The following is a 23,876-nucleotide window of genomic DNA, read 5'->3' as shown; positions in this document are numbered from 1 at the left end:
ATAGATGCCCAAAAAAACATCTTAAGTATTTTTTTTTTACTTAAAGTACTTTACACCACTGACATCAACCCTCAGCACTTAAGACGCGCGAGTCCGGGTGTTTATATACTGACCTCACGCCTCAACAAGCTTCTGATTGGCCAGTGTCAATACTCCTGGCCACCATTGATTGGCAGATGTGTGAAGCAAATGCACATGCCCACAGAACAGTTTTTCGAGGTCGAGGAAGGGTGTGAGAGAAACATCCGCACGAGCTCAGCCATCCACATATAAAGAGATGAGCTCAGCCACCCACACATAAAGAGATGAGCTCAGCCATCCACATATAAAGAGATGAGCTCAGCCACCCACACATAAAGAGATGAGCTCAGCCACCCACACATAAAGAGATGAGCTCAGCCACCCACATATAAAGAGATGAGCTCAGCCATCCACACATAAAGAGATGAGATCAGCCACCCACATTTAAAGAGATGAGCTCAGCCACCCACACATAAAGAGATGAGCTCAGCCACCCACACATAAAGAGATGAGCTCAGCCATCCACATTTAAAGAGATGAGCTCAGCCACCCACACATAAAGAGATGAGCTCAGCCACCCACACATAAAGAGATGAGCTCAGCCACCCACACATAAAGAGATGAGCTCAGCCACCCACATAAAGAGATGAGATCAACCATCCACACAAAGAGATGAGCTCAGCCATCCACATTTAAAGAGATGAGATCAACCATCCACACAAAGAGATGAGCTCAGCCACCCACACATAAAGAGATGAGCTCAGCCACCCACACATAAAGAGATGAGCTCAGCCACCCACACATAAAGAGATGAGCTCAGCCACCCACATTTAAAGAGATGAGCTCAGCCACCCACATATAAAGAGATGAGCTCAGCCACCCACACATAAAGAGATGAGCTCAGCCACCCACATAAAGAGATGAGCTCAGCCATCCACACATAAAGAGATGAGATCAACCATCCACACAAAGAGATGAGCTCAGCCATCCACATTTAAAGAGATGAGATCAACCATCCACACAAAGAGATGAGCTCAGCCACCCACATAAAGAGATGAGATCAACCATCCACACATAAAGAGATGAGATCAACCATCCACACAAAGAGATGAGCTCAGCCACCCACATAAAGAGATGAGCTCAGCCACCCACACATAAAGAGATGAGCTCAGCCACCCACATAAAGAGATGAGCTCAGCCACCCACACATAAAGAGATGAGCTCAGCCACCCACATAAAGAGATGAGCTCAGCCACCCACACATAAAGAGATGAGCTCAGCCACCCACACAAAGAGATGAGCTCAGCCACCCACACAAAGAGATGAGATCAGCCACCCACATATAAAGAGATGAGCTCAGCCACCCACACAAAGAGATGAGATCAGCCATCCACACAAAGAGATGAGATCAGCCACCCACACATGAGATGAGCTCAGCCATTAAAATGCAAATCAATTTATAACATTTCTGACATGCGGTTTTCTGGATATTTTTGTTGTTATTCTGTCTCTCACTGTTCAAATAAACCTACCATTAAAATTATAGACTGATCATTTCTTTGTCAGTGGGCAAACATACAAAATCAGCAGGGGATCAAATACTTTCCCCCTCCACTGTACGTCACCTTAAATTACGTTTTATCCTGTAGATGATCGGGAGTGGATTGCACTTTTTCCAGCGCTGCATTCATTTGACAGACCTAACTTGAATGACTGTCCCTCTTTATATACAGTAGCCTATTTCTACTAGAAAGTGTTTGGGGGAGGGGGATTATATTTTTTAGCTCACTCACAATCTGTTCAATAGGCCTTATTTTATTTAATGCAATACTCTTTACTGGCAGACTGCTGTGTCTTACCTGGAGGAGGCTGGGAGGCGTTGAACCCTGCTCTGAGGAAGGTGGGCGGGGGGCCATAGCCTGGCGGGGGCATTGTCATGGAAACAGGGAAGGATGGAGGCACAAGACCCCCAGCAGGGACAGCCTGGGCCACAGGGAGCTGAGACAGAGGATAGAGAGGAGAGCAAACCAGTGAAATGAGTGCTGGGATGAATATGCATGGTTGAGATGTGATCACTGTAATATCATTTAACAATCAATCAAATCATTTGGAGAAACAATAGTTTCCCACTGATAATCATGGTTTAAGACAAATACTATGAGAAACAACAACATTTAAATGCTTTAGAGTTGAGATGTATTAAACAACGGGTGGGTCTAATCCTGAATGCTGATTGGTTAAAACCGCATTCCAGCCAGTGTCTATTCCACAAGTTACCACTGGCTAAATCTATGACGTTAAAATGCTTATTTACTCTGTTCCAGCTGACTGCGCAATCCACTGTCTCATCAGCCCAGCCAAGCAATTTATAAACTTGATCTCCACTATAAAAAGCATATAGACATTATCTCACATTTCTTTTAGACTAACATTTAGTTTTCAACACCAGAGATTTGTATAAACCTTGCTGTCTGTCTCTCCGACATTTGCAACATTGTTTCAATATTCAAATTCGATCTCCAGCTGTCCCATAGTAATGAACGGGTCGAGAGTCGGGACGAGACAGACAGGCAGGCATCATTTCCCAGCCAGTCGAAATCATGAATCAGCTGGCATAATTTTTTATGGATATACACAAAGAAAGGTAAAATGAAGTGCAGCTAGTTTGCAGTCTTTCCAGCTTCAGTTTGAAGTGGTTGTGTTCGCTGTGTTGTTGGCTAGCTCCTCTGAACAACAGTGTCCTGAAGAGTGAGCACATTTTCTATGCCAGGCGAAAGCACGCCTCATTAGCTCATTGTTATGGATATATCAAAATAAATGTCACTAGAAAACATCTTAAACAAATGCAAATGCAGCTACTTTGCTGTTATTCTGGCTGCACTTTTTGACGTGACCGTAAATTAGCCGTAGTTAGCTAGCAAGCAAGGGATAAGAACATTGCCAGCCAGTATGGCAACGGAACAAAAAGACTGAACGACTGGGTCCCGTCTCTGGTAACCTAACCGATAGAACGAATGACCAGCCGGCTTGGGTAGCAACCCTAGAATTGTGTCGGGACTATTTCTTGTGAAATAGTATAAATAAATTCTATGAAAATATGTCAATAATTATTTGAATATGTTGGTAACCGGTTGTATAAAAGTAATAATGCCCTTGAAGCTGGTGTTTGGAGGATATATTGGCAAGTGCCAACAACACCCGTGCCAATATATTCCACAAACACCGGTTCGAGGGCATTATCACTTAACTATCTGACTGCCGAGTTGAATAAGGCGTGTGGGTAAAATGCATGAATGAGTTTAGTAGACAGATTAACTCCGACAGTTGTATACTAATCCACAGCCTAAACACTTCCCCCACCCACTGAGCCAACCCTTTCCATTAGGCCCACCCACGAGCAAACAAACACAGGCCGTGCATCCTGCATTCACTCAACAATCCTATCAACCCCGTCACAAAGGACTGAACACTTGAGGCTAAGCACCCCATAGACAGGGCAGGCAGCTAGCACCAATCACAGGAAGATTATGGTGTACAGTTTCACACCACTGACTGACTGGCTCCACGGAAGACACTCAGTACAAAGGAAATGGGAGAGGAACCATAGAAACTAGAAGGGCCCAGTGAATTCATGTGTGATCAACTTGGAACTTGACAGTTATCTTGTAAAATCACCAACTTCACAGCCACATCGCATCACGCAACCAAGTATTGGTGCTAACCGTGTGTTATTGGATGCTAGCATGCTAGTTAGCTACGGCGTCATAGGATACGGTGCACTGGGTGGGTTTCACGGAAGAATACTGTACCAAGTTATCTAGCTGAATAAACTAAGTTTGAGCCTATTCCTGGAAACATTGAACCACTGTAGTTTACATCAATTATAATTTCTAAACTGGAAGTTGGAAAAGTTATATTTGAGTGTTTCAGTGAATGGTTAGTGAGGGAGGCCCTGCTCTCTCGCTTCCCCAGCTGTTTAGTTAATTTTCATTCCAATCTCCTTTGCATTAGCGTAGCCTCTCCTGTAGCCTGTCAACTATGTGTCTGTCTATCCCTGTTCTCTCCCCTCTGCACAGGCCATACAAACGCCTCACACCGCGTGGCCGCTGCCACTCTAACCTGGTGGTCCCAGCGCGCACGACCCACGTGGAGTTCCAGGTCTCCGGCAGCCTCTGGAACTGCCGGTCTGCGGCCAACAAGGCAGAGTTCATCTCAGCCTATGCTACCCTCCAGTCCCTCGGCTTCTTGGCGCTGACGGAAACATGGATTACCACAGAAAACACTGCTACTCCTACTGCTCTCTCCTCGTCTGACCACGTGTTCTCTCGCATACCCCGAGAGCATCTGGTCAGCGGGGTGGTGGCACTGGAATCCTCATCTCTCCCAAGTGGACATTCTCTCTTTCTCCCCTGACCCATCTGTCTATCTCCTCCTTTGAATTCCATGCTGTCACAGTCAATAGGCCATTCAAGCTTAACATCCTTATAATTTATCGCCCTCCAGGTTCCCTTGGAGAGTTCATCAATGAGCTTGACGCCTTGATAAGTTCCTTTCCTGAGGATGGCTCACCCCTCACAGTTCTGGGTGACTTTAACCTCCCAACGTCTACCTTTGACTCATTTCTCTCTGCCTCCTTCTTTCCACTCCTCTCCTCTTTTGACCTCACCCTCTCACCTTCCCCCCCTACTCACAAGGCAGGCAATACACTTCACCTCATCTTTACTAGATGCTGTTCTTCCACTAATCTCATTGCAACTCCCCTCCAAGTCTCCGATCACTACCTTCTATCCTTTTCCCTCTCGCTCTCCTCCAACCCTACTCACTCTGCCCCTACTCAGATGATATTTCGCCGTCGCAACCTTCACTCTCTCTCTCCTGCTACTCTCTCCTCTTCCATCCTATCATCTCTTCCCTCTGCTCAATCCTTCTCCAACCAATCTCCTGATTCTGCCTCCTCAACCCTCCTCTCCTCCTTTTCCGACTCTCTATGTCCCCTATCCTCCCGACCGGCTCGGTCCTCCCCTCCTGCTCCGTGGCTTGACGACTCATTGCGAGCTCACAGAACAGGGCTCCGGGCAGCCGAGCGGAAATGGAGGAAAACTAGCCTCCCTGCGGACCTGGCATCTTTTCACTCCCTCCTCTCTACATTTTCTTCCTCTGTTTCTGCTGCTAAAGCCACTTTCTACCACTCTAAATTCCAAGCATCCCCCTCTAACCCTAGGAAGCTCTTTGCCACCTTCTCCTCCCTCCTGAATCCCCCCCCTCCTCCCTCTCTGCGGATGACTTCGTCAACCATTTTGAAAAGAAGGTTGACGACATCCGATCCTCGTTTGTTAAGCCAAACGACACCGCTGGTCCTGCTCCCATTGCCCTACCCTATGCTTTGACCTCTTTCTCCCCTCTCTCTCTAGATGAAATCTTGCGACTTGTGACGGCCGGCCGCCCAACAACCTGCCCGCTTGACCCTATCCCCTCCTCTCTTCTCCAGACCATTTCCGGAGACCTTCTCCCTTACCTCACCTCGCTCATCAACTCATCATTGACCACTGGCTACGTCCCTTCCGTCTTCAAGAGAGCGAGAGTTGCACCCCTTCTCAAAAAACCTACACTCGATCCCTCCGATGTCAACAACTACAGACCAGTATCCCTTCTTTCTTTTCTCTCCAAAACTCTTGAGCGTGCCGTCCTTGGCCAGCGGTCTTGCTATCTCTCTCAGAATGACCTTCTTGATCCAAATCAGTCAGGTTTCAAGGCTGGTCATTCAACTGAGACTGCTCTTCTCTGTGTCACGGAGGCTCTCCGCACTGCTAAAGCTAACTCTCTCTCCTCTGCTCTCATCCTTCTAGACCTATCTGCTGCCCTTGATACTGTGAACCATCAGATCCTCCTCTCCACCCTCTCCGAGTTGGGCATCTCCGGCGCGGCTCACTCTTGGATTGCGTCCTACCTGACAGGTCGCTCCTACCAGGTGGCGTGGCCACACCACGTCTCCACACCACGTGCTCTCACCACGGGTGTCCCCCAGGGCTCAGTTCTAGGCCCTCTCCTATTCTCGCTATACACCAAGTCACTTGGCTCTGTCATATCCTCACATGGTCTCTCCTATCATTGCTATGCAGACGACACACAATTCATCTTCTCCTTTCCCCCTTCTGATAACCAGGTGGCGAATCGCATCTCTGCATGTCTGGCAGACATATCAGTGTGGATGACGGATCACCACCTCAAGCTGAACCTCGGCAAGACGGAGCTGCTCTTCCTCCCGGGGAAGGACTGCCCGTTCCATGATCTCGCCATCACGGTTGACAACTCCATTGTGTCCTCCTCCCAGAGTGCTAAGAGCCTTGGCGTGACCCTGGACAACACCCTGTCGTTCTCCGCTAACATCAAGGCGGTGACCCGATCCTGTAGGTTCATGCTCTACAAAATTCGCCGAGTACGACCCTGCCTTACACAGGAAGCGGCGCGGGTCCTAATCCAGGCCCTTGTCATCTCCTGTCTGGATTACTGCAACTCACTGTTGGCGGGGCTCCCTGCCTGTGCCATTAAACCCCTACAACTCATCCAGAACGCCGCAGCCCGTCTGGTGTTTAACCTTCCCAAGTTCTCTCACGTCACCCCGCTCCTCCGCACACTCCACTGGCTTCCAGTTGAAGCTCGCATCTGCTACAAGACCTTGGTGCTTGCCTACGGAGCTGTGAGGGGAACGGCACCTCTGTACCTTCAGGCTCTGATCAGTCCCTACACCCAAACAAGGGCACTGCATTCATCCACCTCTGGCCTGCTGGCCCCCCTACCTCTGCGGAAGCACAGTTCCCGCTCAGCCCAGTCAAAACTGTTCGCTGCTCTGGCACCCCAATGGTGGAACAAGCTCCCTCACGACGCCAGGACAGCGGAGTAAATCACCACCTTCCAGAGACACCTGAAACCCCACCTCTTTAAGGAATACCTGGGATAGGATAAAGTAATCCTTCTAATCCCCCCCCCCCAAAAAAAATATATAGATGTACTATTGTAAAGTGGTTGTTCCACTGGATATCATAAGGTGAATGCACCAATTTGTAAGTCGCTCTGGATAAGAGCGTCTGCTAAATGACGTAAATGTGTGCATGGGAATTGTAAAGAGTTGATTGATAGAAATTTCACAGTGGGTGTTCCACCCTCCGGCACTCTTTCTCACAAAAACACACAACTCTAGTTTAATATTAGATGTTTGGGTACCTGCACAGGCATCATGGAGACTTGTTTGATGAAGGCCTTTTGTTGGGTCTGTTGGGTATTAGTGGCTGCCATGGGTTCAGCGCTAACAGCCTGGCTCACCACTTCCTTCACTGGCTCTGGTGCATTTTTGGCTGCTTCCCACTCTACAGTTAAGTAAAAGAGGGTTAGAGAAGAAAATTCACTGTACGACACAGATATTCACATTTACTTTGCCCTGCTGGGCTGTATCTCTCCAGTACTATGTTTCTCCGTGGGACTTCCTACTCTGATAAACCCAAAATAACCAAACGCCAGTAAATATTTGTGATTGGTGTTGAGAGTTAATGACAGTGTGCGATGCCTGTTTATGAGTGAGCAGTAGTGTTGGGCTTGTAATTCCTGTGCTTGTGTATGTCCAGTGTGTGTGTCTTCCGTTTGTATATATGAGTGAGCAGGAGGGTGTTTCTCAAAATGCATACTAGCGTGCACCGAGCACGAGAGGGTCGGAATATGAGTCCAAATCAAAGTATGCGAAACTGTGCACTTTTTGGACGCGTACTCCGTTGGTACGTATTTTGAAGCATGCATCGATGCAAGCTTCAACTGAAAGTATCCACAGAAATATGATGCAACCATGTAAAAAAATTACGCAACATTTATTGAAATCAATGGCGGACATTATTTGAGCTGAAGTGAAAAAATAAACTGACTGAATTAAATGTTGCCCATTCACATCTCATATGTTGCCTGACAACAATATTTTATTTTGATACATTAACAAATACTCTGTTAATTTAGGGATGTTAACCTGCCTACAATACCCACTGTCGTGTGCATAGAACGCAAGCCCATAGTTAATAGGGCTAATGTTTACTGGTTAGCTACTACTGTTAGCTGGCTAGATAGCCACAAATAATTGACATCTACCTTGTACAACATTAGTTTAAGGTCATTTTTGCCTGTTAAACAATCTGGTTAGTTAGATTATTACGATTCACATCTAGCTAGCTGATAGCTTTGTGTATATCTTGTGTCGTCTCTATTGTTGCCATTGTCCTGGCCGGAAGAAGGTCCAGTGAATGGAGAGATGCAGCGTGAGGTAATACAGTAGTGGGAGTGCGATTGCTTCTTAAATATGTTTTATGCATTCTCAAGAGAATGTCCTCTGAGAATTGTGACGACCCTCCCACTCTGTCTACCGTATTCTCTCTCTTTGTTCTTGTTTCCTTATTAGGATGCCGGTGGGCGGAGTTGGGAGGGTCGTCAGCTACATGGGAAACACCTGGGCCCGGGTGTGTCCCATGATAAATAGACCTCTTCCACATTGATTGAGGAGACTCTCTCCATGCGGACACCTTTATAGATTTCTGTTGTGGTATTTTTGTGGCCTTTTGGTTGTTTGCTTTGGCACCCTTCAACACCCTGCATTATTACATTTTATGCATGCAAAACACTCACACTACTGATTACACACATCATTGTTCATTTTGTTTAGATTACTTTAGTTAATAAATATATATTTTGGTATTCCTTGTCTCCACGTTGTCTCCCTTTTGTTGCGAACTCTGAGCTGGTTCGTGACAGAATGCACTCGGAGCATGAGTGTGGTGCACGGTAGTATGCATATTGAGAAACATCCGTAGTGTTCATTTCTGTGTGTGCCTGTGTCCTTTGCTGCGTCTGCTCACCGGCGTTGACAGTCTCCTGGTCGATCATGCCTCCCTCAGCGAAGCCGTCCAGGTCGTCCAGCTTGACCTTCTCCCAGGGGATGTAGGTGACCCCCAGGTCCATGTCCCACAACTGCTTATACTCCTGCTTCACTCCCTTATTCAGCGCCCAAGCGATCTGAACACAAATGTCAGCGGATACATGAAAGAGCAGAAATATCAACGGTATTTAAAACCTGTTTGGGCTAGGGGGCAGTATTGAGAATTTTGGAAAAAATATGTGCCCATTTTGAACTGCCTCCTACACCAACTCAGAAGCTAGAATATGCATATTATTGTTCAGGTTTGGATAGAAAACACTCTGAATTTTCTAAAACTGTTTGAATGGTGTCTGTGAGTATAACAGAACTCCTATGGCAGGCAAAAACCTGACAAGGTTTCATGCAGGAAGTACCCTGTCTGACAAGGAGTCGTGCGTCTTGCATCTGTTTATTGAAAAGTAAGGATCTTAGCTGTAAAGTGACAATTCCCAGGGCTCCGATAGGCTCTCAGAACCCGGGAAATACCTGAAGGTTGACGAGGCAGCCTCAGGCTGAAACACATTATCGCCTTTGGTAAGTGGCGGATCAGAGGACCTTTGAATGAGGCGCGTGCACGATTCGCTCCTGAGGAGAAATTTAATTCGGCTGTTTAGGCTCAATGCATATTCCCGGTCGGAATATTATCGCTTTTCTACGAGATAAATGGCATAAAAATTGGTTTTAAACAGCGGTTGACATGCTTCGAAGTACGGTAATGGAATATTTAGACATTTTTTGTCACGCCAATGCGCCATGCGCGAGACCGTGATGTAGCATTCTGATAGTGTCTAGAACTCACGAACAAAACGTCGCTGTTTGGATATAATGATGGATTATTTGGGACCAAACCAACATTTGTTATTGAAGTAGAAGTCCTGGCAGTGTATTCTGACGAAGAACAAGCAAGGTAAGAACATTTTTCTTATAGGAAATGTGATTTTGGTGGAGGCTGACCTGGGTGGGTGTCTAAATAGCTAGCCCTGTGATGCCGGGCTATGTACTTAGATTATTGCAAAATGTGCTTCATCCGAAAAGCTATTTTAAAATCGGACATATCGAGTGCATAGAGGACTAATGTATCTATAATTCTTAAAATAATTGTTATGCTTTTTGTGAACGTTTATCGTGAGTAATTTAGCAAACTGTTAGTAAATTCCCCGGAAGTTTGCGGGGGTTATGATTTTTTTGTACGTCACATGCTAATGTAAAAATCTGTTTTTTGATATAAATATGAACTTGATTGAACAGACATGCATGTATTGTATAACACAATGTCCTAGGTGTGTCATCTGATGAAGATCATAAAAGGTTAGTGCTGCATTTAGCTGTGGTTTGGGTTTATGTGACATGATATGCTAGCTTGAAAAATGGGTGTCTGATTATTTCTGGCTGGGCACTCTGCTGACATAATCTAATGTTTTGCTTTCGTTGTAAAGCCTTTTTGAAATCGGACAGTGTGGTTAGATTAACGAGATTCTTGTCTTTAAATAGCTGTAAAATAGTCATATGTTTGAGAAATTGAAGTAATAGTATTTCTAACGATTCAAAAATCACACCACTGGATTTCAGTGGCTGTTACGTAGGTGGGACGAGTTCGTCCCACATGCGCCAGAGAGGTTAAGTCGAAACAGGAGAGTAGGAAATATGTAACGGCTGGGTTGCTATGAGGTCAATGGTATGCTTAGCGAGCCACCCAAGAGATTTAAAAACATGAACACACACAGAGGACATACCCTAACCGCAGTGAAGTGGCAATCACATCACACCAGACTACCTTAATGACCTTGGAGACGACCTTGTATGAACCAGTGCTGAGTTTCTGTCTGGCGCGGAAGGCATCCTGTCTGTGGACCATACAGATGTAGGCACAGCCACGGGGAGGGATCATCTATAGAAGGAGAGAGTGAGAGAGGGATGTACAGAAAGAAAGATGGTCAGAACTTGCTAATGAGAAATGCCTGGCTTAAAGAGCAAAGGGTGAGTCCTTTAAAGTGTACAGTCAAGATAATAAATATTTCCCTCAGGTCAGAGGTGACAGAGCTTGCTTACCCACATAATGAGCAGCAGTTAATGAAGTCAAGCTCAGACAGACAGCGGGTGCTCTACTTACATTGATAGACTCAATCTGACCAAACTCTTCAAACAGATTGGTGAGGTCCTGCGGAGTGGCCTTCTTGTCTACCTGTCCCACCCACAGAGTGGTGCTGCACACTGGGGACACATAGTAGAGATGGAGGCTTAGAACACATTAAAGGTGCCAAGGATTATAAACATTAAAAGGAGATTGGAGTTTGGAGATTTTCATGACTAGTGATACATTAAAAGGTCAGTGAAGCACTAATCGGGGGCTGGCATTACCACTGAGAAATTTGGATCGGATTGGAGGCAGTCCTTTCTTCTGCCGCTCTTTCTCTAGCTCGCGGGCGTGTCTCTCGCTGGAGTAGGACCGCGACAACTTCCTCTTCCGTTCTCTGGAGCGTGACCGCGATCGCTTGCGATGTTTCCGTTTCCGAGAGCCTGACCGTGATCTGGACCGTCTCTTCCTGGGAGATCTAGAGTAGAGGGTTATTTTGAAAGCATTTTGATGCCAGCAGTCGTGGTAAAATCAACATGGATGGCAGTGCTATAATCTGCGCCTCTACAAGGTGCCTCAAGTTGCCTTGTGGACGCTTTCTCTCAGAATGGGTCCTTAGACTCACCTCGATCGTGACCTGGACCGTGTTCTTGACTGTATGTCAATCGTCTTGGACTTCTTGTCCTCTGGCTCGAAGATCTCTTCGTCTATCTCTGGCCCGTCATCCAGGTCCATGTCCTATAACACAGGCATCATTACAACAGAGCTCTACTTACAAATACAACTACCACAGAGCTCTACTTACAAATACCACAGAGCTCTACTTACAAATACAACAGAGCTCTACTTACAAATACAACTACCACAGAGCTCTACTTACAAATACAACTACCACAGAGCTCTTACAATTGCAGTTATATATCCGTTTTAGTCACAGAGAAGTTCATGAGTCAGTGAGGGAAGAAAGGCTTACCTGCTGCTGGTTGTCAATGGAGTCATCCATCTTGTTGCCTGGCTCCGGGTGCTGTGATTGGCTGCTGCTCTGCTGGGGTGTGTTCTCAGACCCAAAGATTCCATCCTGAAAAATACCCGATTGGTTAGTGTCCTAGCTACTTTCCTCACAATGGTCTCAAGAGACGACTGTATGGGAAATTAGTAGGAAATTAAACAGGTAGGGGTTCGGAAAGGAACCAGGGCAGCTTTGTTTTGAGAAGTCAATTCCTGTGCTTCTAGAGATGATATGATGCTAGTGCTCCGGTATGGATAGAGCGGGCCGTAAAGGAAAGGACTAAGAGTGTCTGTGAAGGTGTGTGTTGTGTAGGTACCTTCTGCTGGTGCTGCTGGTGCTCCATGAGCTGCTTCTGTAACTGCTCTAGGTTCTGCTGCTGCAGCTGCTCAGCCAGCTGGTGGAAGATGGAGTCAGACACCATGGGCCTGGAGGGAAACAGGGAGACAGACAGGGGTCAAGAGTTCAGTTAACTGCTGTCCATCACACAGGTAGTGGGGAGTGAAAGTGCATTCACACAACCTGTGACATATTCCGCAGGGTCTCAGATTTGTAGATAAAAAAAACATGCTTACATCTGGGATGATTGCGAGTCCTTTTTGGAGTCTTCAGAGCGTTCCGAATCATTCCCAAAGTCAAAATGACCCAACATTTTCTGCAACAAATGGAGAAAGACAATCATCTTTAAAATATAGATCTGAGAGTCACACGTAGTAGAAGATAGTTACCAACATCACACAAAAATGTGCATTAACAATTTAAACCAAATGTACCCTTAATATCACTGGGACTTACTTCCACTCCATTTCTGTGTCTGTGGCCATGATACCTCACCTTGTTGAAGGAGGAGATGGGGTTGGCTGAGGCGGCAGCAGTGAGCTGGGCCGTCAGGGCCTGCAGCTGGACCACTAGGCCTGCATCCAGCGCCTGCAGCAGAGACGGCTGGGGCTTCTGCTGCTGCATCTGCAGACTCTGCACCAGCTGCTGGAGCTGTCACACAGATAAAGACAGACACAGAGAATGATGCACAAAAAGTCTACAGCTGGTCATTTGGAAAGGAAAGTTTAGCAAACAAAGGAGCATCAGAAAGGTCAGAACACAGACTCAACAAGTGTACATGTCAAAACAAAACTAAAGAGGCAAAGCCTGAGCTACAGCCTTCCCTGTAGCTCAGTTGGTAGAGCATGGTGTTTGCAACACCAGGGTTGTGGGTTTGATTCCCACGGGGGGCCAGCACAGAAAAAAAAAAAAAAAAAAAATGTATGAAATTGTATGAAATGTATGCATTCACTACTGTAAGTCGCTCTGGATAAGAGCGTCTGCTAAATGACTAAAATGTAAAAATGTAAATGTAAAGAGACATTCAGTGTCATTCTCTGAGCTTCAAATTTGATGTTGAGTTAAATTGACTGTCTGAGGACCAGGGATCTTCTATAGACTGACCTGTTGTCCCTGTGGACTCTGCAGGATCTGGGCCACAGCAGCTACAGTGTCTGTGTTGGAAAACTGAGACGCCCAGTCAGGCAGACTGGACACGATGTTGGCTGGAGTGGCCGGGGTCGCTGGGGTACCTGGACACAAACACACAAAGAAAATCCATCATGAGAAATCAATATGAATAATACAACAAACATCTACAATTGAAGTTGATTAGAAAGCAATGCCTGGTCACAAAAAAAGGCCTCAGAACATTGTGTCAGTTCAGGAGAAGGACTGTATTTCGCCAGCAGGTGTCAGTATAGAGCTGTATGTGTATGCATGTTATATGTTGGGTGACTGACCAGGCGTAGCGTTGTTGACCGGAGCATCCCTGCTGGTCATGACAGGGGTGACACTGGGAGGGGGTAGTCCTGCAGCCATGTCCAGCAGGGGCTGGATGATGTCACTCTTGAAGACGGCATTCTTCTGCCACAGGTTGAGGACTCTGACAATCTTACTCTGGAACACAACGGAAGGAAGATCACAGACTGACACACACAACCACTCAATAAAAACAAGGCCACTGCAGCGAATGAGTCACAGCCTAAAGTTGATGCTGTATACTCTAGAAATGTGGAGTATTAAAATAGTATATTCATTGATTTCATTCCCCACTGACACTGAATAATAACGTTTTTCAAACAATGCTACAGATCAGATCTATCACTAACAACAATAGAGGATGTGTAGTCAGAGGTAGAATAGAAGGTGAAAACTAGAACAGTGTTTCTGAATAGAGAAACCAGAGAGCTGTCTCTGTTCCCACTGTGACCCACCTTGTCATCTGAGGGGCAGCGGTAGAGGTGCTGGAAGGTTCCGATTATGTTTTTGCTGAAGCGCGGGGCGAACACATCCTTGTCCTGGCCAAACTGGTGCCGTGACTGCCGCACGATGGAGTCCATGACGTACAGGCCTGGGACCTTGTACTCTGGCTTGCACTGGATTGCACAAAACAAGGTGAGCGTTTATCATCTCTGTGGTGATGGGCAAATGAGTGGCAAACAATTTCAAAACATGATTTGCGTAGTACAGATTTGTATTCTACTTGACTCAGTTTGACTGGTGAAACCGAAATAAACTCACTTTCTGAACGAACTTCTCCACGCTCTGGACAACATGTTTGTAGTACTGAAAGAGAAGAAACACAAGAAAAGACATTGTGGTACCCCACCAAAACTACAACCACAGCATCCCTGGAGACAAAGACCTGAAACTGGTCAAAGATGGTGGTTATAGCATTATCAACAGCAGTATGTGAAACCAAGAGCAATTCCATCATGTCAAGTGACACAAACAAATTCACATAACACGGAAGTATCCACAATAGAGCTGCTTTACTCCATCATTTGAGTAATCAATCATAAATCTAATTCCAACACAAAAACAAAACAATTGACGGGGAATTACATTTATTTCATGTTTTTCTTTCTAACAATGATATAAATAGACTTATGTTTGGATGTCTCAGCCTAGATATTTCTCGCTCCTTGAAAGGGAAAACACTGGAGACCCCAATAACTGATTCACACTATGCAAAAATCAAGTTATCTAATGACCACAGCTCGAAAAATAGTTATACATTCATTGGCATTGACTCAACGCAATATGCACTGTTACAAAAGTAATTCCTTTGCATTCAAGCCATGTTCTCAGCTGCCTTCCACCAGATTACAGAGTAATCGATTCCTTTGATTAATTGTTGCTGTAGTGTTTAAGCTATATGCTGGTAACATGGGAAGGAGAGATGGGCACTACAAACACCTTTGGGATGACTGAAGTATGGAGAGAGGTAGGCAATGCTGCCTTAAACATAATGCAGCATGTGTAATTGAAGACTCCACAGAACGTAGGCTATTGGGCAGAATAATTTCACAGGAATTATCACACCACAAAAAGAGAGAAGAGAATAATAATGGAGAGAATGGAAACAGATTTTGGGCCATTAGCAAATAATAGAGATATTAACATCATTATTGGTTTGAACTATTGAGTATTTCAAATTCATAGTAATAGATTACTGCCAACTCATGATGCACTACACCTGTCCCTTCACAGCAAGTGGTGTGTTTACTGCAGTGCTGCTGGGATCAAAATATGTAGGAAAGCATTTACATTTTAGTCATTTAGCAGACGCCCTTATCCAGAGCAACTTACAGTAGTGAGAGCATACATTTTCATACGTTTTTCCCCCATACTGGTCCGCCGTGGGAATCAAACCCACAACGCTGGCGTTGCAAGCACCATGCTCTACTAACTGAGCTACACGGGACCCCAGTGCTCAACTACTGTGCTACTGGCTAATAGGAATCAATAATACAGTGTGCATCAGTGAACGTCCCCTGTGTAAAGACATTGTGATGTCTGTCTTACGTAGCATTTTTACCCATCTTATTACAGAATAAAAAAGTATATCGTGCAGCATCAGCGAATGCTCCGTGTGGTGAAGTAAAAGGCATATTTCCATATTGGTGTGTCAATAAATAAAAATAGGCTAGACCTATGATCTAATCACGCATCCCTTCTACCATCTTCACACACAGTAGCATTTTTATCCATCTTATTACAGACTAAAAAACGATATAGTGCAACATTTATTTCATAATTGAAAGCTCTCAATAGCTTGTATGAAGGTAAAAACAAGTGATTCAAACATACAAGCGCATCAAGTCAAAGTGGACCACAGGGCTATATGGGATAACTGGGGCCATGAGACTAGCACTAGAACTGCCAGCAGGTGGCGCTAAAGTTGCCTTATTTCTCCAGATCACAGTAAGGAGTACAGACTACTCTACGGTACTATACTGTACAAGAATATAAACACCACATGTAAAGTTTTGGTCCAATGTCTCATGAGCTGAAATAAAATATTTCACACACACAAAAAGCTTATTTCTCTAAAAGAAATTGCACAAATGTATTTACATCCCTGCAGTGGTGTGAAGTACTTAAGTAAAAATACTTTAAAAGTACTACTTAAGTAGCTTTTTTGGGTATCTGTACTCTACATTACTATTTAATATTTTTTGCCAACTTTTACTTTACTACATTCCTAAAGAAAATAATGTACTTTTTACGCCATACATTTTCCCTGACACCCAAAAGTACTCATTACATTTTGATAGGAAAATGGTCCAATTCACACAATTATCAAGAGAACATCCCTTGTGATCCCTACTGCCTTTAATCTGGAGGATTCACTAAACACAAATGCTTTGTTTGTAAATGATGTCTGAGTGTTGGTGTGCCCCTGGCTATCCATATATATTTTTAAATATATTGTGCCATCTGGTTTGCTTAATATAAGGAATCTTAAATGGTTTATACTTTTACTTTTGATACTTAAGTACATTTTAGCAATTCTGTTTACTTTTGATACTTAAGTATATTTAAAACCAAATACTTTGACTTTTTCCACCACTGCATCCCTGTTAATGAGCATGTCTCCTTTGCCAAGATAATCCATCCACCTGACAGGTGTGGCATATCAAGAAGCTGATTAAACAGCATGATCATTACACAGGTGCGACTTATGCTGGGGACAATAAAAGGCCACTTTAAAAGGTGCAGCTTTGTTTGTTATATTTTTTTCAGTATAATTCACAGACTACAGTTTATCCCTGTAAGACAAAATTGCCTTAACAGGTTGCCTATACTTTAAGAAACATGTATAACAGTGTGGCCACTTTGGGTGCACAAAGGAGCTATAACAAAATGCCAAGTAATTATTACTTGGATACCTTTGTCCTGCATGTTGTTCTTAGTTAGAGCTAGTAGGTTTATACCAAACTGTGAGATCATCTCCAAGACTGTGACAGCAAATACACATGTCAGTAACCTGCACACATTCCACAACCAAGTTCACATCCATTCCCAGAGCTGCTGGACATCATATTACAATAGTTTGGCCTAATATTTGGTTTGTTGGTTTCACTTGCAAACAGACATGGAGGCACACATATTTTAAAAAGACTTGGAACATCACAGAATTAAAAAAAATACATTAAATGCATAAGAACAGAGAGTGGAATTCCCAACAGGGTAGCCATGTAGAATAGCTAGGCTACATTGAGGGAGGGTTTTGAATGGGACAGAATGCAGGTATTGCAAAATTGAGACAGACACTGCTCACAGCTGCTAAATAACAATTCAGCTATATGATTGAGGAATGTAGGCCATCTCCATAGGCCATTAAAACTTTGAAATAACTGGAAACCAATGAAGCAGATAACATGTAGGTTGGATGAGCTCATAGCTCCATCTGAAACTGGTTCAGTGTCAGTGAGCCTGAGGGGCAGATGGCTACAATCACCCCAGCAACATACAGTGAGAAAGTTATGAAGAGGAGCTAGTACATAAACACAATCTGGGATGTCTAGTTTAAGCTGTAATGATTGTAAGGAATGTACATTTACATTTTAGTCATTTAGCAGACGCTCTTATCCAGAGCGACTTACAGTAGTGAATGCATACATTTCATTTCATGCATTTTTTTGTTTGTTGTTGTACTGGCCCCCGTGGGAATCGAACCCACAACCCTGGCGTTGCACACACTATGCTGGCGTTGCAAACACCATGCTCTACCAACTGAGCCACAGGGAAGACTATGTAAAATGTAAAAAATTATATTTGTTTTGGTCAATCCTGCCAATGTTTCTTGTACTTGGGTTTCTAAACTTGTACTTGGGTTTTCAAAACGTTGACACATGTAATGCAATGCAAACACAGTATGGCTGAGATTTGCCAGGGACCTCACAATACAATATTATCACGATAATTAGGTGCCGATACCATATGAATTGCGATTGTCACAATTGTATATGTACTGTGATTTGATACTGTGATTTTATTGCGATTTGCTGTTCCAAACATATTGCTCACCATGTCTGCTGTAGAAGGACAAGAGAGAGCCATGAGAAAACAAGTTTTGATCCCTATTTAAAAAGATGGAGAACAAGCTATGCAAGGTTTTGGCGCAGGTACAGCCAACTAGAGCAAAAGTAATATTGTGATAATGTGAAAATGAATTATCTTGTAAAAAATAATATATCCCGATATGTAACCGTATCGATGTATTCCCCTCTACAACACAGTAAGGCTGCGTTTATATGGGCAAACCAATTGTGATCTTTTGAGCAATCGGATCAGCTCTGAAAAGATCTGACGTGATTGGTCAAAAAAACAATTAGTGAGGGGACTCCTGAGTGGCGCAGCGGTCTAAGGCACTGCAGTGCTTGAGGCGTCACCACAGATCCGGGTTCGATCCCGGGATGTGTCACAGCCGGCCGTGACCGGGAGACCCATGAGGTGGCGCACAATTGGCTCGGCATCGTCCGGGTTAGGCCAGCTTGGATGTCCTTGTCCCATCGCGCTCTAGCAACTCCTGTGGCGGACCGGGTGCATGCACGCTGACACGGTCGCCAGTTGTACGGTGTTTCCTCTGACACATTGGTGAGCTTGGTTAAGCGACCAGTGTATCAAGGAGCAGTGCGGCTTGGCAGAGTTGTGTTTCGGAGACGCATGGCTCTCGACCTTTGCCTCTCCCGAGTCCGTACGGGAGTTGCAGCAATGGGACAAGACTGTAACTACCAATTGGATATCACGAAATTGTGGGAAAAAAAGGGCTATTATTTCCCCCCCCCAAAAAATAAATAAATATGACCAATTAATGGAAAGAATATCAATATTGGGCTGACTGTGTAAATGCAGCCTAAGTGTTGTTTTTCACTCCCTAAGTTGCTATCAGTCAAGTATTGTAGCACAAGCAGGACACAATGTAGACTAGTGTTGAGCAACAAACTCCCATATATTTAGCCTAGGCTATCATTATCATGTTCTAGGAATAAATCACATTCTCAAAATGGCTGAACGCCAACTTCCAATTCACACAATTCAAATATTTCCAAAACATCTTCCACTAAAATCAATGCATGGTTTATGCAAAGGTTCAACTTCTGTGTGCATTAAGTTTGGAAAAGCAAGGCCTTATCTTTCGTTGGAAATCGGGACAAACTGGGTTACATTTAGTAATTGTAACCCTTTGAGAATTCCTCCACAATATCTTTTTGTTGTTGTTGTGTGTATTAGTTTGTACTGTTAGACACACTGCGCGGCTGGAGCTAGAAACATAAGCATTTCACTGAACCTGCTTTAACATATGCTAATCTGTGTACGCAACAAATAAACTTTATTTGATTCGGCCCAATTAGGCTACAGTCACAAACTGTAACCTAATTGGGAAAAATGAAAATAGGGGTGGGAGTGAAGGAGAACACAAGGTGGAACACAATCTTGCTTTCAATGCATTTTTAAGATGATAGGATATTAGGTCTACTACTGTGCAAATTACTGACCGCTAATGTGCAGACGCCTACGTTGCCTAGCGTGCAATTCAATGTCGGCACATTTGTGAATAAAACAACACCAATACAATGGAACAGGGGCTCATTTGATTGGTGTAATGGTAGGCTATATTGATATCAGTAGGAAGATGTTATTGTTGCTCATGCATTTGTTGAGTGCCATGTTGGGTGCCAAAAAGCTCTGTAGCAACTAGCCCTACAGTAAGGTCAAAATATTGATACAAATGTTATGGTCATGGAATTTAGTCTCATGCAACATGAGACTATTTTTCACTCTCTGTAGGCCTGTGTATGATTTTGGCTGGAGTGACGCCCTCAAGTTAAGTCCCAGGCTAGGGGGAGAGCTCTTGTGTCAAATGTCATGATGACATTTATTCAAGTTCATCAGACTTCAATCTTGGTACACATTCATTTTTGAAGACATGAGCAAGACTAGGTTGACTGATAAACATAAATGTATGTCATTAACCAAATGAAACCCACTAATGGAGAGTATTACTGTGTTATTCACAACTGACCTATTATGCAGAGCAGAAATATAATACAATTATAATTGAACACGAAGTAATGTTTTTCAAAGCTGGTCAAGCCAAAGGGACAAGGACATACAGGATGAGGTTTCGCGGCGGTCACATGGGGTCAACTGGGGTACGGACGTAACAACCAAAGTACCTTTGGCACCGATTACAGCTGTGAGTCTTTCTGAGTAAGTCTCTAAGAGCTTTCCACACCTAGATTGTGCAACATTTTCCCATTATTATTTTTGAAATTCTTCAAGCTTTGTCAAATTGGTTGTTGATCATATCTTGACAACCATTTTCAGGTCTTGCCATAGATTTTCAATCAGATTTAAGTCAAAACTGTAACTCGGGCCACTCAGGAACATTCACTGTCTTCTTGCTAAGCAGCTTCAGTGTAGATTTGGCCTTGTGTTTTAAGTTATTGTCTTGCTGAAAGGTGAATCCATCTCCCAGTGTCTGGTGGAAAGCTGACTAACCCAGGTCTTCGTCTAGGATTTTGCCTGTGCTAAGCTCCATTGCGTTTATTTTTTTATCCTCAAAAACCTCCTAGTCCTTAACAATTACAAGCGTATCCATAAAATGGAGTCCTCACTATGCTTTAAAATATGGAGATTTGTCGTCAGTAATTTGTGGTATTGGATTTGCCCCAAACATAACACTTTGTATTCAGGAGGAAAAGTTAATTGCTTTGCCAATTTTTTTGCAGTTCTACTTTAGTGCCTTGTCGCAAACAGGACGCATGTTTTGGAATATTTTCATTCTGTTCAGGCTTCCTTCTTTTCACTGTCAATTAGGTTAGTATGGTGGAGTAACTACAATGTTGTTGATCCATCCTCGGTCTTCTCCTATCACAACCATTAAACTCTGTTTTAAAGTCACCATTTCACCATAGTGAAATCCCTGAGGGGTTTCCTTCCTCTCCGGCAACTGAGTTAGGAAGGACGCCTGTATCTTTGTAGTGACTGGGTGTATTGATACACCAAAGTGTAATTAATAACTTCACCATGCTCAAAAGGGATAGCCAATGTCTTTTTTTTTTTTTACCCATCTACCAATAGGTGCCCTTTCTTTGTGAGGCATTGGAAAACCTCCCTGGTCTTACGGGTTGAATCTGTGTTTGAAATTCACTGCTCCACTGAGGGACCTTACAGATAATTGAATGTGTGGGGTACAGTGTTAAACACTATTATTGCACACAGAGTGAGTCCATGCAACTTATTATGTGACTTGAGAAGTAAAGTTTTACTCCTGAACTTGTTTAGGCTTGCCATAACAAAGGGGATGAATTATTATGACTCAAGCCATTTTTGTATTAACTTGTAAAAACATAATTCCACTTTGACATTATTTGGTATTGTGTGTAGGCCAGTGGTAACAAATCTAAATTGAACCCATTTTAAATTCAGGCCGTAACAACAAAATGCGGAAAAAGTCAACGGGTGTGAATACTTTCTGAAGGCACTGTAGCTAGCCATCACTAGCACTCACTGGTTGAAGTAACTTTTAAGTGTAATGGTGTTGACTATGACATGAATTTTATATTCATCACAATATCTGGACGGGAGCCATATAATCCAACAACAAAAAGTTCAACTACGTGTGTCGTTATTGCTTGAATTCGGGCCAAGTTGAACTGTTTCCAATGGAGATTGGCTAGACCCCAATAACGGGATTTTTGTTGAAAACTCTGAATAAGTTTGTTCCCCTATCGGTGATTAACTGATTGAATATATATATTTTAATGTACATCTAACAAATAGCACAGGGAGAGTGCAGAACTCTCATCTCCAGTGGGTTAGGTGAAGGGGGGTGCAGAAGGACTCAAGGGGTAGGTATGAAGAGCACAGTCAGGGAGTATATTAGAGGTATGGGGAGTAGGGTTATGGGGTAGGTATGAAGAGCACAGTCAGGGAGTATATTAGAGGTATGGGGAGTAGGGTCATGGGGTAGGGCTGAAGAGCACAGTCAGGGAGTATATTAGAGGTATGGGGAGTAGGGTCATGGGGTAGGTATGAAGAGCACAGTCAGGGAGTATATTAGAGGTATGGGGAGTAGGGTCATGGGGTAGGGCTGAAGAGCAGTCAGGGAGTATATTAGAGGTATGGGGAGTAGGGTCATGGGGTAGGGCTGAAGAGCAGTCAGGGAGTATATTAGAGGTATGGGGAGTAGGGTCATGGGGTAGGGCTGAAGAGCAGTCAGGGAGTATATTAGAGGTATGGGGAGTAGGGTAATGGGGTAGGGCTGAAGAGCAGTCAGGGAGTATATTAGAGGTATGGGAGTAGGGTCATGGGGTAGGTCTGAAGAGCAGTCAGGGAGTATATTAGAGGTATGGGAGTAGGGTCATGGGGTAGGTATGAAGAGCAGTCAGGGAGTATATTAGAGGTATGGGGAGTAGGGTCACGGGATAGGGCTGAAGAGCAGTCAGGGAGTATATTAGAGGTATGGGAGTAGGGTCATGGGGTAGGTCTGAAGAGCAGTCAGGGAGTATATTAGAAGTATGGGGAGTAGGGTCATGGGGTAGGGCTGAAGAGCAGTCAGGGAGTATATTAGAGGTATGGGGAGTAGGGTTATGGGGTAGGTATGAAGAGCACAGTCAGGGAGTATATTAGAGGTATGGGGAGTAGGGTCATGGGGTAGGGCTGAAGAGCAGTCAGGGAGTATATTAGAGGTATGGGGAGTAGGGTCATGGGGTAGGGCTGAAGAGCAGTCAGGGAGTATATTAGAGGTATGGGGAGTAGGGTCATGGGGTAGGGCTGAAGAGCAGTCAGGGAGTATATTAGAGGTATGGGGAGTAGGGTCACGGGGTAGGGCTGAAGAGCAGTCAGGGAGTATATTAGAGGTATGGGGAGTAGGGTCATGGGGTAGGTATGAAGAGCACAGTCAGGGAGTATATTAGAGGTATGGGAGTAGGGCCATGGGGTAGGTATGAAGAGCAGTCAGGGAGTATATTAGAGGTATGGGAGTAGGGTCATGGGGTAGGTATGAAGAGCAGTCAGGGAGTATATTAGAGGTATGGGGAGTAAGGTCATGGGGTAGGGCTGAAGAGCAGTCAGGGAGTATATTAGAGGTATGGGGAATAGGGTTATGGGGTAGGGCTGAAGAGCAGTCAGGGAGTATATTAGAGGTATGGGGAGTAGGGTAATGGGGTAGGGCTGAAGAGCAGTCAGGGAGTATATTAGAGGTATGGGGAGTAGGGTCACGGGGTAGGGCTGAAGAGCAGTGAGGGTGTATATTAGAGGTATGGGGAGTAGGGTCATGGGGTAGGGCTGAAGAGCAGTCAGGGAGTATATTAGAGGTATGGGGAGTAGGGTAATGGGGTAGGGCTGAAGAGCAGTCAGGGAATATATTAGAGGTATGGGGAGTAGGGTCATGGGGTAGGGCTGAAGAGCAGTCAGGGAGTATATTAGAGGTATGGGGAGTAGGGTCATGGGGTAGGTATGAAGAGCAGTCAGGGAGTATATTAGAGGTA

The 23,876-nt window shown here is 44.4% G+C and overlaps 1 protein-coding gene across 4 annotated transcripts in view; it reads right to left on the bottom strand.

Moving 5' to 3' along the window:
- The window catches only part of LOC115172751 (protein SCAF8), a 58,471-nt gene that overhangs the window by 6,563 nt on the left and 28,032 nt on the right, over positions 1–23,876 (bottom strand). For 3 of the 4 annotated variants that reach the window (XM_029730476.1, XM_029730478.1, XM_029730479.1), the window contains exons 3-17: positions 14,611–14,655; positions 14,304–14,465; positions 13,830–13,986; positions 13,492–13,619; positions 12,883–13,038; positions 12,624–12,703; positions 12,368–12,476; positions 12,016–12,120; positions 11,668–11,780; positions 11,327–11,520; positions 11,079–11,179; positions 10,743–10,856; positions 8,910–9,066; positions 7,243–7,385; positions 1,881–2,019 (exon numbers count right to left, since the gene is read on the bottom strand). In XM_029730476.1, coding sequence (XP_029586336.1) covers positions 1,881–2,019; positions 7,243–7,385; positions 8,910–9,066; positions 10,743–10,856; positions 11,079–11,179; positions 11,327–11,520; positions 11,668–11,780; positions 12,016–12,120; positions 12,368–12,476; positions 12,624–12,703; positions 12,883–13,038; positions 13,492–13,619; positions 13,830–13,986; positions 14,304–14,465; positions 14,611–14,655 — 1,903 coding nt within the window. The remainder of the gene's footprint in view (positions 1–1,880; positions 2,020–7,242; positions 7,386–8,909; positions 9,067–10,742; positions 10,857–11,078; positions 11,180–11,326; positions 11,521–11,667; positions 11,781–12,015; positions 12,121–12,367; positions 12,477–12,623; positions 12,704–12,882; positions 13,039–13,491; positions 13,620–13,829; positions 13,987–14,303; positions 14,466–14,610; positions 14,656–23,876) is intronic. The other variant, XM_029730477.1, reaches the window with a different exon arrangement.

The sequence above is a fragment of the Salmo trutta genome, chromosome 33, assembly GCF_901001165.1.
Source record: "Salmo trutta chromosome 33, fSalTru1.1, whole genome shotgun sequence".
Classification (NCBI taxonomy): Eukaryota; Metazoa; Chordata; class Actinopteri; order Salmoniformes; family Salmonidae; genus Salmo; species Salmo trutta.
This window is presented reverse-complemented; position numbering and strand designations above follow the sequence as displayed.